We start from the raw sequence: 13,512 nt of genomic DNA on the forward strand, positions 1-13,512 counted from the left end.
AGCAAGGAATATTTTGCACAGTAGGTGTCAAGAACATTCCGTAGCTGAGCTCAATAATAACATTGTGAAATATAAATACAGTGGAAAATGGAAAAGTAGACTAAACGCAGAGAGAACAAATGGCTCCTTTAAGAAAGTCAGCTGGTGCAAATAAAAAGTTCGAAGGAGGAAGTAGGAAGTCGTTTACGAACAAACCAAGCACAAAGAAGAGAAATTGACAATTTAAGACATAAGACAATGGCGGGTATTAAAGGTAAATTGATTGATACTTGCTCTACACAACTCTCTTGTTTCCATAAACGTTTTCTCCCAGCCACTGGAAAGCCAGGTGCAACATTGTGTCGATTCCACGTATGCTACGAACACTTATTTTGGGTCTTGGCTAGAAGGGATCTAGCTTTTGTCAAATTAACGTCAAGAGTAGATTTTTATTTTAGCTAACCTTTACCCTTTTCCTAACCTTAGCCCTATTCCCAAAACCTACTACAAAAAGTAAAATCTGACGTTAATTTAAAAAAATATGTAACCGTTCTAGCCATGATCCTTGTTATGGTGTCACGTATAACTTTTTGCTTTGTTATGATACGTTGCCGTGGCGTACACTGTCACATTGACATGTTAATGTGTTATCCAGTATTGCAATATAACATAATTATACAATGTGCTTGTGAATTTCCCTATAATTAAGACTCAAGTACGAGTTATTTGGCTACTTGAGAGTTCGCAACAAAACACCGACACCATAATTGCATACATTTCCATTAAAACGCTGCGTTTTCCTTCCGGTATTGCTCTCAGATGCCGTTGTGGTGCATACGTTGATTTATCGAAAAACATCTCGATCACACCGACAGTGTTTACATTTCATTTCAATGGAACGCTGCGTTTGCCTTGCAGCATTGCGTTGCAGTGCGTTCTGTGTTGTGCATATGTTGGATTTATGCGTCATGCTTGTAACACACCTACAGTGTTTTTACGCAAAGTAGCACGCAGCCACATCAGGATATGTATCCAGCAAAAGTTCAACATTCACCTTCCGTTTCTTTCAAGCCGTCTACGCATACAGTTGGATTTTATTGAAACTTTATTTAACTAGGCAAGGCAGTTAAGAACAAATTCTTATTTACAATGACGGCCTAACCCGGACAACATTGGGCCAATTGTGAGCTGCCCTATGGTAATCACGGCCGGTTGGGATACAGCCTGGAATCGAACCGGGGTCTGTAGTGATTCCTCCAGCACTGAGATACAGTGCCTTTAGACCGCTGTGCCACTCGGGGAAATAGTAGGCAGCATCTTCTTGATGTGTGCAACAGAAGTTAAATATTCACCTTCTGCTACCATTTCTGTCAAGCCGTCTACACATACAGTTTGACACATACGTTTGCTAAATCCAACGTACTGTATGAACCACACAGAACACACTGCAACTGCCTCTGCAACGCTATGCTGAATGTCAAACGCAGTGTTCCATTGAAAATTAATGTAGTTCCGGTTTACCAAAATGCTATGACACTGTCGGTGTGTTCGAGGCATAAGAGCAGGGGAGAGCAGTGACACTGTCGGTGTGTTCGAGGCGTAAGAGCAGGGGAGAGCAGTGACACTGTCGGTGTGTTCGAGGCATAAGAGCAGGGGAGAGCAGTGACACTGTCGGTGTGTTTGAGGCGTAAGAGCAGGGGAGAGCAGTGACACTGTCGGTGTGTTCGAAGCGTAAGAGCAGGGGAGAGCAGTGACGCTGTCGGTGTGTTCGAGGCATAAGAGCAGGGGAGAGCAGTGACACTGTCGGTGTGTTCGAGGCGTAAGAGCAGGGGAGAGCAGTGACACTGTCGGTGTGTTCGAGGCATAAGAGCAGGGGAGAGCAGTGACACTGTCGGTGTGTTCGAGGCGTAAGAGCAGGGGAGAGCAGTGACACTGTCGGTGTGTTCGAGGCATAAGAGCAGGGGAGAGCAGTGACACTGTCGGTGTGTTCGAGGCGTAAGAGCAGGGGAGAGCAGTGACACTGTCGGTGTGTTCGAGGCATAAGAGCAGGGGAGAGCAGTGACACTGTCGGTGTGTTCGAGGCGTAAGAGCAGGGGAGAGCAGTGACACTGTCGGTGTGTTCGAGGCGTAAGAGCAGGGGAGAGCAGTGACACTGTCGGTGTGTTCGAGGCATAAGAGCAGGGGAGAGCAGTGACACTGTCGGTGTGTTCGAGGCATAAGAGCAGGGGAGAGCAGTGACACTGTCGGTGTGTTCGAGGCATAAGAGCAGGGGAGAGCAGTGACACTGTCGGTGTGTTCGAGGCGTAAGAGCAGGGGAGAGCAGTGACACTGTCGGTGTGTTCGAGGCATAAGAGCAGGGGAGAGCAGTGACACTGTCGGTGTGTTCGAGGCATAAGAGCAGGGGAGAGCAGTGACACTGTCGGTGTGTTCGAGGCATAAGAGCAGGGGAGAGCAGTGACTCTGTCGGTGTGTTCGAAGCGTAAGAGCAGTCACGCTGTCGGTGTGTTCGAAGCGTAAGAGCAGTGACACTGTCTGTGTGTTCGAAGCGTAAGAGCAGTGACACTGTCTGTGTGTTCGAGGCGTAAGAGCAGTGACACTGTCTGTGTGTTCGAAGCGTAAGAGCAGTGACACTGTCTGTGTGTTCGAAGCGTAAGAGCAGTGACACTGTCTGTGTGTTCGAAGCGTAAGAGCAGTGACACTGTCGGTGTGTTAGAAGCGTAAGAGCAGTGACGCTGTCGGTGTGTTCGAGGCGTAAGAGCAGTGACGCTGTCGGTGTGTTCGAGGCGTAAGAGCAGTGACACTGTCGGTGTGTTAGAAGCGTAAGAGCAGTGACGCTGTCGGTGTGTTCCAGGCGTAAGAGCAGTGATGCTGTCGGTGTGTTCGAGGCGTAAGAGCAGTGACTCTGTCGGTGTGTTCGAGGCGTAAGAGCAGTGACACTGTCGGTGTGTTCGAGGCGTAAGAGCAGTGACGCTGTCGGTGTGTTCCAGGCGTAAGAGCAGTGACGCTGTCGGTGTGTTAGAAGCGTAAGAGCAGTGACGCTGTCGGTGTGTTAGAAGCGTAAGAGCAGTGACACTGTCGGTGTGTTAGAAGCGTAAGAGCAGTGACGCTGTCGGTGTGTTCCAGGCGTAAGAGCAGTGATGCTGTCGGTGTGTTCCAGGCGTAAGAGCAGTGACGCTGTCGGTGTGTTCGAGGCGTAAGAGCAGTGACACTGTCGGTGTGTTCGAGGCGTAAGAGCAGTGACGCTGCCGGTGTGTTCGAGGCGTAAGAGCAGTGACACTGTCGGTGTGTTCGAGGCATAAGAGCAGGGGAGACGCTGCTTAGAGTGAGTAGACTACTGACTAGGATCCATGCTGCTTAGAGTGAGTAGACTACTGACTAGGATCCATGCTGCTTAGAGTGAGTAGACTACTGACTAGGATCCATCTTTGCTGGATAGCCAATAAGAACCCTGTCTGTAAAAGTGACAACTGTCTCACCATGTCTGTTTCTGTCGTCCTATAGCGCTGGTTGGCTTGTCCTTCAGTGGAGCTATTGGCTTGACTTTCCTGCTGTTGGGCTGTGCACTGGAGCAGTATGGGTATGTATTTTGCCCCTTTACCTCTGAAATCTGTGAAGACACTTGTTAAATGGGACCACATATGGAAGTTAGTGGTGTAGCTAACTCTGATGCAATGTGTCCTGATTTTTTTGTCCAAGGTGGTTAACCCTATCAGAGCAGTGGTTAGTGTGTTTCCATGCTGGGTGACCCAGGTTCAAAACCGGCAAGGGGTGTTATGTTCTGCGTCTCTGATTAATTAAATGAATATGACCACAACTGATTTGAACCGGTTTTGTTTTCATTGTTTTCTCAGGGTGTACTGGCCTCTCTTCGTCCTCATCTTCTACATACTGTCTCCTATCCCCACCTTCATATCCAGAAGGCTCAGTGATGACAGTGATGCAGCCAGCAACGCATGCAGAGAGCTGGCATGCTTCTTCACTACGGGCATTGTGGTGTCTGCGTTCGGGCTTCCCATCATACTGGCCCGGGTTGCATTAGTGAGTCCTGCCTGATATTGTCAATGGCCAATGACTGTCATGTGTCACATTAGTTGCTTATGTCATGATAAGCTGATTTAGGATCAGTTTAAGTGTTGATGCTCATAATGGTCATAATGACTTGGGTAGGTGAAGTGGATCCTATAATTAATGTAGTTGTGAATGGTAGATGCTGGTACGAGTCCTGATGATACCCAATAATAGCTAAGGTAACTGAAAGTGGCTCCCGAGTGGCGCAGCGGTCTAAGGCACTGGTAGAGGCATCACTACATACCCTGGTTCGATTCCAGGATGTATCACAACCGGATGTGATTGGGAGTCCCATAGGGCCGTGCACAATTGGCCCAGCGTCGTCCGGGTTTGGCCGGTGTAGGGCACCATTGTAAATAAGAATTTGTTCTTAACTGACTTGCCTAGTTAAATAAAGGTAAAACACTACACCTATATTACTTGTTAGCAGAGCTGTAGTTAACATCTAATAAATCAAATTGATAGAGCACAACCAGTGACTTATCTAGGTTTTGTTCATAACGTCACGCAACAGAAAAACGTTTGACAACATTTTGCGGCGGGGGGGGGGGTGTAAAAAGGTCATTTGTCATTGGACAGGTCCAGGAAGTCCCTCCCCTTTAATTATTTCTGGTGCCTAATAAACATGGCCCTGTTCTCCTCCAGATCCAGTGGGGGGCCTGTGGCCTGGTGATGGCTGGCAACGCTGTCATCTTCGTGACCATCCTGGGCTTCTTCCTGGTGTTCGGCGGGGGAGACGACTTCAGCTGGGAGCAGTGGTAGACCGTCTGGATCTCTGGCACCATCCCAAATGGACCCCTAGACCCTACGCCCTATGGATTTGACCGGTGCAAGCAATATGGTAGTAGCTTCACCCTGCCCTCTGATAGGCTAGGTGGAAGTTTCACCATATTGTTTAAACCAATCAAATCTACTCTGATCTCTAAAAGTGCATAGGGTCTAGGGTCTAGGGATCGATTGGGACACAGAGACGGGAGGGAGTCAGTCATTCCTGTTATTAACAACAAGGTTACAGTGGTGGACGACAGATATGATAAACCAAAAAACTACTACGGCCTAACGTCGCTACTAACTGACGTTTTAAGAAGCTGATGCTGACTATTTAATGTCCTATGAGAAAGGGGGTGGCACTCCTGGTTAGTGAGGAGGGAGTGGCACTAAACAGGGTGTCTGGGATGTTAATGGACACTGCGATGTCTGTCCTTTTTTCCCTCCAGATACCTGATCAGTTTTTCTTATAGTATTCGCTCCAATATTCTCTTCAACCTTTTTTTGCCTTACCTGTCCCCTATGCTGAGGGAGAGTCATTGAAAACCAGTGTCCTGTCCAGCCCCCCCTCCCCAGGAACTTGTTGATCTCAGTGAGAAGACTGGATAGGTGTAAGCATGTGGTGAAATATCACCAAGGGTAAATGTTCTTTTAACATCTACACAAGTGTCTAGGGCTAGAGTGGTTGTTTCTGGAAAAGGCCCACCTCTCTACATTCATATCTATAAAGCCAGATGCTAGTTTAAGGATAATAATAACTTGTATGTGTGTTATGAGGGATACTGTTGAATGATTTTTGTTGTAATCACCACTACGCCGTCTGTGTCCACTTCATTTAGGGAGTATTCTGTTTGTTTGTGGAAATGTTATTTAAGCGTAAGCATTTCAAATGATCTACTCATTCTTACAGCTGATTGCGTGTGTACCTTATTTTGTTTGTATGTATCTATTTCATATGATCACTTTGGGTATGACTTCATAACCAGGTCAAGGTTTCTGTCTGTCGTTTGTTGTTTTCAACATGTTGCCCTTCTGCAAATGTTTCCACCAATACCAAAGGCAATTTTAAGAAAATAAGGTAGACATGGTTCATTCACCCCACTAAGGTTTCTGATGTGTCTATGATCATGAAACACACAGTTCATATTAATTATGAAAACAACATTGTTATGCCATTATAAGCTGGTTGTCTTCACTGATGACAGAGGCTAACATAAGGGTTTGTGAATCATTGTCTACATTAGTACAGGAATGTTGATTTCACACATGGAATGTAAACACTATATATTTTGTGTTTTGTAGACCAGGTCTGTTTGTGTTCAAATGAAGTGCCCACATTTCTATTCACCAAAAAACTCATTGACAAGTGCCTGTTAAAAATCGATATTTTTTTTTCTACTTATTCAAAAACATTTTTATACAACTTATAAAAGTCACTTTTTATATTCGGTACTGGTAAAGCCTGAGAATATATATATATATATATAGTACATTAGTGACCAGATGTAACCAAACTACTTTATACTTAGCTTTAGCAACATGCAATCACTAAATATAAAGTAGGCCTACTTCCAATCAATGTCTTATTTTCATTGAAGGGTGTTTCAGAGAGTGGCCATATGCAACAACAAACTTTCAACAACAACAAAATATGACTTTCCATTTCACTCGTGTGTGTATAATTGATACATTTGTGCATGTGTAATAGGACAAATATAATCACCCACCAAAGAAAAACATATTTAACATTTCTACATGATCTTATCTCATGAATATAAACATCGTTTTAACAGCGATCGTTCATTATGACGCCTTCGTTGTTGCACATGTACTGTAGGCGTCAACTCGAAACTTAACACATCACTTTCAAAACACTAGAGGGCACTAGAGACCTGTATTTAAACTCCTGACAAAAAAACTATACAGTCTGTTTTCTAACATTAATTAAAACACTATTGAAATAAAAACAATTGTTTTAAATATGTCAATATTTCAATGGCCATTTTTTGAGTCCAATATTTTTGCAGTTTTACATTGGGACAGAAAGGCCACAACACACAAGTGCAGTTTGCTGGCACGGTCACACAGGAGACATGGTTAAGTAAAGAGATACATTTTAGGAAAACTTATTACTGAATCAGATATACTTAGACGTATTAATAATGGTACAGTTGTTAGTTTCTTCTCAGATCGTTGTACTGTATGCAACAAATTGAGTGAAATGCTGATTTAACTAGGTCACTTGGACACTTTATGTTGTTGTAGTCAACCACAGCATGTATTTCTATACAGAATCATTGTATCTGTTTACCATGGCCATTCCCTGACTATTATTCATGGATGGAGCGTTTTAGTAGACACCTGGATTTACACAGCAGCCATAATGACTAGAGAAATCTCTGAAGGGCTCCCCGCGGGAGAGAGAGCTGGAGAGGGATACATACAAAGACAGACAGAGGGAGGATGTTATTTGGAGACTAACCAATTGTCAATTGGAGCCTGACCCTAAATTCAGATGATGGGTCGAAACATTGTTTTTCTTTAGTATGAGACATCACAAATAGACTTAACCTTTCAATCAAATCCATTTTTGTTGTTGTTGTCATGTACACAGTTTACAGCAGGTATAAAAGGTGCAGGGAAATGCTCGTGTGCTAGTTCCCTCAACACTGCAGTACAATAATCAACATTAATGGGTCAAATACAAAATGACACGTAATAGAAGATGTAGTATGCTTAGTACACAATACGATATACAGAATAGATCATAGAAGATGTAGTATGCTTAGTACACAATACGATATACAGAATAGATCATAGAAGATGTAGTATGCTTAGTACACAGTTGGTAGAGCATGGCGCTTGTAACGCCAGGGTAGTGGGTTCGATCCCCGGGACCACCCATACGTAGAATGTATGCACACATGACTGTAAGTCGCTTTGGATAAAAGCGTCTGCTAAATGGCATATATTATTATTATATTATTATTATTATATATTAAGATGTAGTATGCTTAGTACACAATACGATATACAGAATAGATAATAGAAGATGTAGTATGCTTAGTACACAATACGATATACAGAATAGATCATAGAAGATGTAGTATGCTTAGTACACAATACGATATACAGAATAGATCATAGAAGATGTAGTATGCTTAGTACACAATACGATATACAGAATAGATCATAGAAGATGTAGTATGCTTAGTACACAATACGATATTACACAATACGATATACAGAATAGATCATAAAAGATGTAGTATGCTTAGTACACAATACGATATACAGAATAGATCATAGAAGATGTAGTATGCTTAGTACACAATACGATATACAGAATAGATCATAGAAGATGTAGTATGCTTAGTACACAATACGATATTACACAATACGATATACAGAATAGATCATAAAAGATGTAGTATGCTTAGTACACAATACGATATACAGAATAGATCATAGAAGATGTAGTATGCTTAGTACACAATACGATATACAGAATAGATCATAGAAGATGTAGTATGCTTAGTACACAATACGATATACAATAGGATACACAGAACAGACTATGAACAATAGGATACACAGAACAGACCATGAACAATAGCACACACAAAACAGACCATGAACAATATTATACACAGAACAGACTATGAACAATAGGATACACAGAACAGACCATGAACAATATTATACACAGAACAGACCATGAACAATAGGATACACAGAACAGACCATGAACAATAGGATACACAGAACAGACCATGAACAATAGGATACACAGAACAGATAATGAACAAGGTACAGCTTGGTTCTAAGGTACAGCTAGGTTCTAACGTACAGCTAGGTTCTAAGGTACAGCTAGGTTCTAAGGTACAGCCAGATTCTAAGGTGCAGCTAGGTTCTAAGGTACAGCTAGGTTCTAAGGTGCAGCTAGGCTCTAAGGTACAGCTAGGTTCTAAGGTGCATGTCTGCGCAGGGTGACAGCTAGGGTCTAAGGTGCATGTCTGCGCAGGGAGACAGCTAGGGTCTAAGGTACATGTCTGCACAGGGAGACAGCTAGGCTCTAAGGTGCATGTCTGCGCAGGGAGACAGCTAGGCTCTAAGGTGCATGTCTGCGCAGGGAGACAGCTAGGCTCTAAGGTGCATGTCTGCGCAGGGAGACAGCTAGGCTCTAAGGTGCATGTCTGCGCAGGGAGACAGCTAGGCTCTAAGGTGCATGTCTGCGCAGGGAGACAGCTAGGCTCTAAGGTGCATGTCTGCGCAGGGAGACAGCTAGGGTCTAAGGTGCATGTCTGCGCAGGGAGACAGCTAGGCTCTAAGGTGCATGTCTGCGCAGAGAGACAGCTAGGCTCTAAGGTGCATGTCTGCGCAGGGAGACAGCTAGGGTCTAAGGTGCATGTCTGCGCAGGGAGACAGCTAGGCTCTAAGGTGCATGTCTGCGCAGGGAGGCAGCTAGGGTCTAAGGTGCATGTCTGCGCAGGGAGACAGCTAGGCTCTAAGGTGCATGTCTGCGCAGGGAGACAGCTAGGCTCTAAGGTGCATGTCTGCGCAGGGAGACAGCTAGGCTCTAAGGTGCATGTCTGCGCAGGGAGACAGCTAGGCTCTAAGGTGCATGTCTGCGCAGGGAGACAGCTAGGCTCTAAGGTGCATGTCTGCGCAGGGAGACAGCCTAGCTGTTCAGCAGTCTGATGGCCTGGCGGTAGAAGCTGTCTCGGAGCCTGTTCATCCGAGACCCGATGCTCCAATACCGCTCGGCAAATGGTAACAGTGAAAAGTCTGTGGCTCAAGTCCTTTATGATCTTCCTCAAACACACAGATGTCCTGGAGGCACAATTCAACTTATTTACATAACGAATTCAATGCCAATTCAATTCACCAACGAAGTAAAAGAAACATGATTACATGTTTCATGTTTATTTAATTAGATAGAAATCAATGGCTGTTTTATTTCCGGCTGTCTTTGTGTTGCCACTTTGTGTTTTAGCAACGTTTAAGAAGAGAAAAGGGAGATTTAATGATACACATGTCACTGTGCTTTGGGTTTATCAGAATTGGCATGTCATTGATTGTAGGACGCATTGGGCTGTGAATGGGAGTGTGATGACGCAGGATCGAGGGATTGTATTATCAGACAGACATGTCCTTATTTGGTTGGGAAACATTGATGTAGGGTGGAACTTGACTGGTGGCTGTGTTCACGATATCCATTTTGTTCTGTCAGAGAGAGAGAGAGAGAGGGAGAGGAGACTGTAGGAGAGAAAGAGAGATGTGTGTGTGTGTGTGTGTGTGTGTGTGTGTGTGTGTGTGTGTGTGTGTGTGTGTGTGTGTGTGTGTGTGTGTGTGTGTGTGTGTGTGTGTGTGTGTGTGTGTGTGTGTGTGTGTGTGTGTGTGTGTGTGTGTGTGTGTGTGTGTGTGTGTGTGTGTGTGTGTGTGTGTGAAAGAGATGAAGGTGCAGTTGGATGAATGATTTAAGGCATCATGATGGAGTTGACCAGGGTCAGATAACACAACATACTGTTGATTTGTCAGAGGTGCTAACCCCATCTGGCCTGGAAGCTGTGAATACCTCCATGAGGGCTTTGGTCAAAAGCAGTGCACTACTGTCTGTGGGGAACACAATGCCGTTTAGGATGCAGTCATGGAGCAATTCAAAGCTGCAAGGCCGGATGGGGTTTGTATACGTCAAGCATAAACTTCAGTAAGTTGTGATAGTTGACCCTGGGCCCATACGATTCCGGTCATCAGGCTTTTCAGACTAGAGGAGCCTCTGAGGCAGATATCGATGACACAATGATATACTGTGTGTGTGAGCGTACATGTTTGTTTGTGTGTGTCGTGCCTGTACACATGTGATTGACGGGTACTATATAGGTCAGGTAGTAGGATGAAGGTAGGATGAAAAAGAAGGGGCCCTGGGAAGACCATTCATCATTGGCGCCTGGGACAACTGTTGCCTGGCAACAGCATAGGAATCAAAACGGTTTGCACCGGCCCTAGCCTTGAACATCATAACTCCTCAAACGGTATAAACAGATGATTATAGCCAGTGCTCACAGTTACCATGCAGGTGCCTGCCTTTGGAGTAGGGTGAAGTTGCCCCTAGACACAGATCTTGGGTCAGTTTTGTATTTATCCAACTAATGGTTAAGATTAGGATTTGGGGCAGGGGAAGCTGATCCTAGATCTGCACCTGGGGGAAAATTCACCCTATAGCCCTCACAGCTGGCTGCCCAACAGTTACAATGGAGGTGCATGTCTTTAGAGTTGGCAGGATATCCTGGCCAGTGGCCGCTGCTGGATCCAAAAACTCAGCAATCTAGATGAGGTGAGATATGCAGGGAAGGTTAGGACACTGGGTGGCCCTGCTATGTGGGATGGCTAATGCAGTATAATGACTGCAGGATATTTTTAATAGCCTGGCTGGATGGCAGCTGGATTGACTGAGAACCTATCACATTCATGAATGCTGATGATGTCAGTTTGGTGTCATTTCTTCTGTAGGCTGGCCAGCATCAACACTAAAAGAGGGAGGGAGAGAGCGACGCTTGTCAACAACAACAGAAAGAGCGAGTGGGGAAGGACGGGCAACCGCCAGAGAGAGCGAGTGGAGAAGAACGGGCAACCGCCAGAGAGAGCGAGTGGAGAAGGACGGGCAACCGCCAGAGAGAGCGAGTGGGGAAGGACGGGCAACCGCCAGAGAGAGCGAGTGGGGAAAGACGGGAAACCGCCAGAGAGAGCGAGTGGAGAAGGACGGGCAACCGCCAGAGAGAGCGAGTGGGGAAGGACGGGCAACCGCCAGAGAGAGCAGGTGGGGAAGAACGGGCAACCGCCAGAGAGAGCGAGTGGAGAAGAACGGGCAGCCGCCAGAGAGAGCGAGTGGGGAAAGACGGGCAACCGCCAGAGAGAGCGAGTGGAGAAGAACGGGCAGCCGCCAGAGAGAGCGAGTGGGGAAAGACGGGCAACCGCCAGAGAGAGCGAGTGGGGAAGAACAGGCAACCGCCAGAGAGAGCGAGTGGAGAAGATCGGGCAACCGCCAGAGAGAGCGAGTGGAGAAGATCGGGCAACCGCCAGAGAGAGCGAGTGGGGAAGAACGGGCAACCGCCAGAGAGAGCGAGTGGAGAAGAACGGGCAACCGCCAGAGAGAGCGAGTGGAGAAGATCGGGCAGCCGCCGAGGAGGGCGAGTGGAGAAGAACGGGCAGCCGCCAGAGAGAGCGAGTGGAGAAGAACGGGAAACCGCCAGAGAGAGCGAGTGGGGAAGAACGGGCAGCCGCCAGAGAGAGCGAGTGGAGAAGAACGGGCAGCCGCCAGAGAGAGCGAGTGGAGAAGAACGGGCAGCCGCCAGAGAGAGCGAGTGGAGAAGAACGGGCAGCCGCCAGAGAGAGCGAGTGGAGAAGAACGGGCAGCCGCCAGAGAGAGCGAGTGGAGAAGAACGGGCAGCCGCCAGAGAAAGCGAGTGGGGAAGAACGGGCAGCCGCCAGAGAGAGCGAGTGGGGAAGAACGGGCAACCGCCAGAGAGAGCGAGTGGGGAAGAACGGGCAGCCGCCAGAGAGAGCGAGTGGAGAAGAACGGGCAGCCGCCAGAGAGAGCGAGTGGAGAAGAACGGGCAGCCGCCAGAGAGAGCGAGAGGGATTCAGGGGTGTGTTTCGTCTGTAGTCTGCATCATAGCTAAATAGGTCCTGAGAGCGACCAAAATCCACCACGAATAGAGAGAACAACGCGACGGAGCACATAGGATAGTGCGCTGAAGTCAAGAAGGGAGACCGGACCGTATGTTCATAAATACACTTAAGTCATCTTATAAAGTGGACGTCTCTCCAGGTAAGGCGTCTTCTACTTAGTTTTTTGTGTGTGTGTGTGTGTGTGTGGGGGGGGGTCGCTTTTGTTCGAGGGGATGAGGATGATTTTAACATATCATAGACGTAGCTGTACGTGGGCCTGTCTACCTTATCTAATAATATATATTCTAAACCATTAACTCACCCATGTTGTCCCTTTCAAGTCCAGAAACCTGTAGTTTTCGTCCATGCACCTCACGTTGTTAGTTTTTCTACGTAGATGTTGCCCGGTGGTAACAAATGTCATCTTGCATTCGACTATTACCAAGGTGTGGATAAATTAGAAGTTGCTACAGTGTAGCCTAGGTATGCTAACATCTCAAATAGATAGTTTGAGGACTGCTTTCTGTTCATCTCATCCCATAATCTTGTGTAGGTTACTAGGTTGTCTGTTTTGCACAACTCTTTCACCTAAAACAGCGTACATCTGTGCCTTTCACTGAGTATGCGACCATTAGGTTAAACTAATGAGAGAAGCCAAGTTTATTGAAGGGTAAAAGTAACTACCGAAATAAAGGGAAAACAAACCGAGTGTTTATAGGGCGTTGTGCCACCACGAGCCAGAACAGCTTCAATGCACCTTGGCATATGTTCCACTGGAACTCTATTGGAGGGATGCGACAACATATTTCCACAAGAAAGTCCATCGTCTGGTGTTTTGTTGATGGTGGGGGAAAGTGTTCAATTGGGTTGAGCTCTGGTGACTGAGACGGCCATATGGTTTTCATCAAACCAGTCAATGCCCTGAGTCGGCAGTCATGTGGGCATAGCCAAAATAATGGTCTATCCAGCCAGCATTTTTATGTTGCGATGTTAATTGCTAGATTATCTCAGGAAACACTCCTGTGT

At 46.1% G+C, this 13,512-nt stretch overlaps 2 protein-coding genes and 1 long non-coding RNA gene across 3 annotated transcripts in view; all 3 read left to right on the plus strand.

Moving 5' to 3' along the window:
• The first annotated feature begins 87 nt into the window (after window positions 1-87).
• On the plus strand, window positions 88-6,799 carry LOC118394416 (leptin receptor gene-related protein). Its single transcript, XM_035787598.2, has 4 exons — window positions 88-253; window positions 3,481-3,556; window positions 3,831-4,017; window positions 4,693-6,799. The coding sequence occupies exons 1-4, from the start codon at window positions 238-240 to the stop codon at window positions 4,807-4,809; spliced, it is 396 nt and encodes a 131-aa protein (XP_035643491.1). The 5' UTR covers window positions 88-237; the 3' UTR covers window positions 4,810-6,799.
• Window positions 6,800-8,882: 2,083 nt separating this feature from the next.
• LOC127907702 (uncharacterized) lies at window positions 8,883-9,536 on the plus strand. Its single transcript, XR_008065455.1, has 3 exons — window positions 8,883-9,147; window positions 9,220-9,255; window positions 9,292-9,536. It is a non-coding gene; the product is annotated as an uncharacterized LOC127907702 (long non-coding RNA).
• Window positions 9,537-12,369: 2,833 nt separating this feature from the next.
• LOC118395172 (cAMP-specific 3',5'-cyclic phosphodiesterase 4B-like) overlaps window positions 12,370-13,512 on the plus strand; it is a 145,579-nt gene continuing 144,436 nt past the window's right edge. The window contains exon 1 of the mRNA XM_052463398.1: window positions 12,370-12,646. The gene's annotated coding sequence lies outside the window, so the exon portion shown is untranslated. The remainder of the gene's footprint in view (window positions 12,647-13,512) is intronic.

The sequence above is a fragment of the Oncorhynchus keta genome, chromosome 15 (assembly GCF_023373465.1).
Source record: "Oncorhynchus keta strain PuntledgeMale-10-30-2019 chromosome 15, Oket_V2, whole genome shotgun sequence".
Lineage (NCBI taxonomy): Eukaryota > Metazoa > Chordata > Actinopteri > Salmoniformes > Salmonidae > Oncorhynchus > Oncorhynchus keta.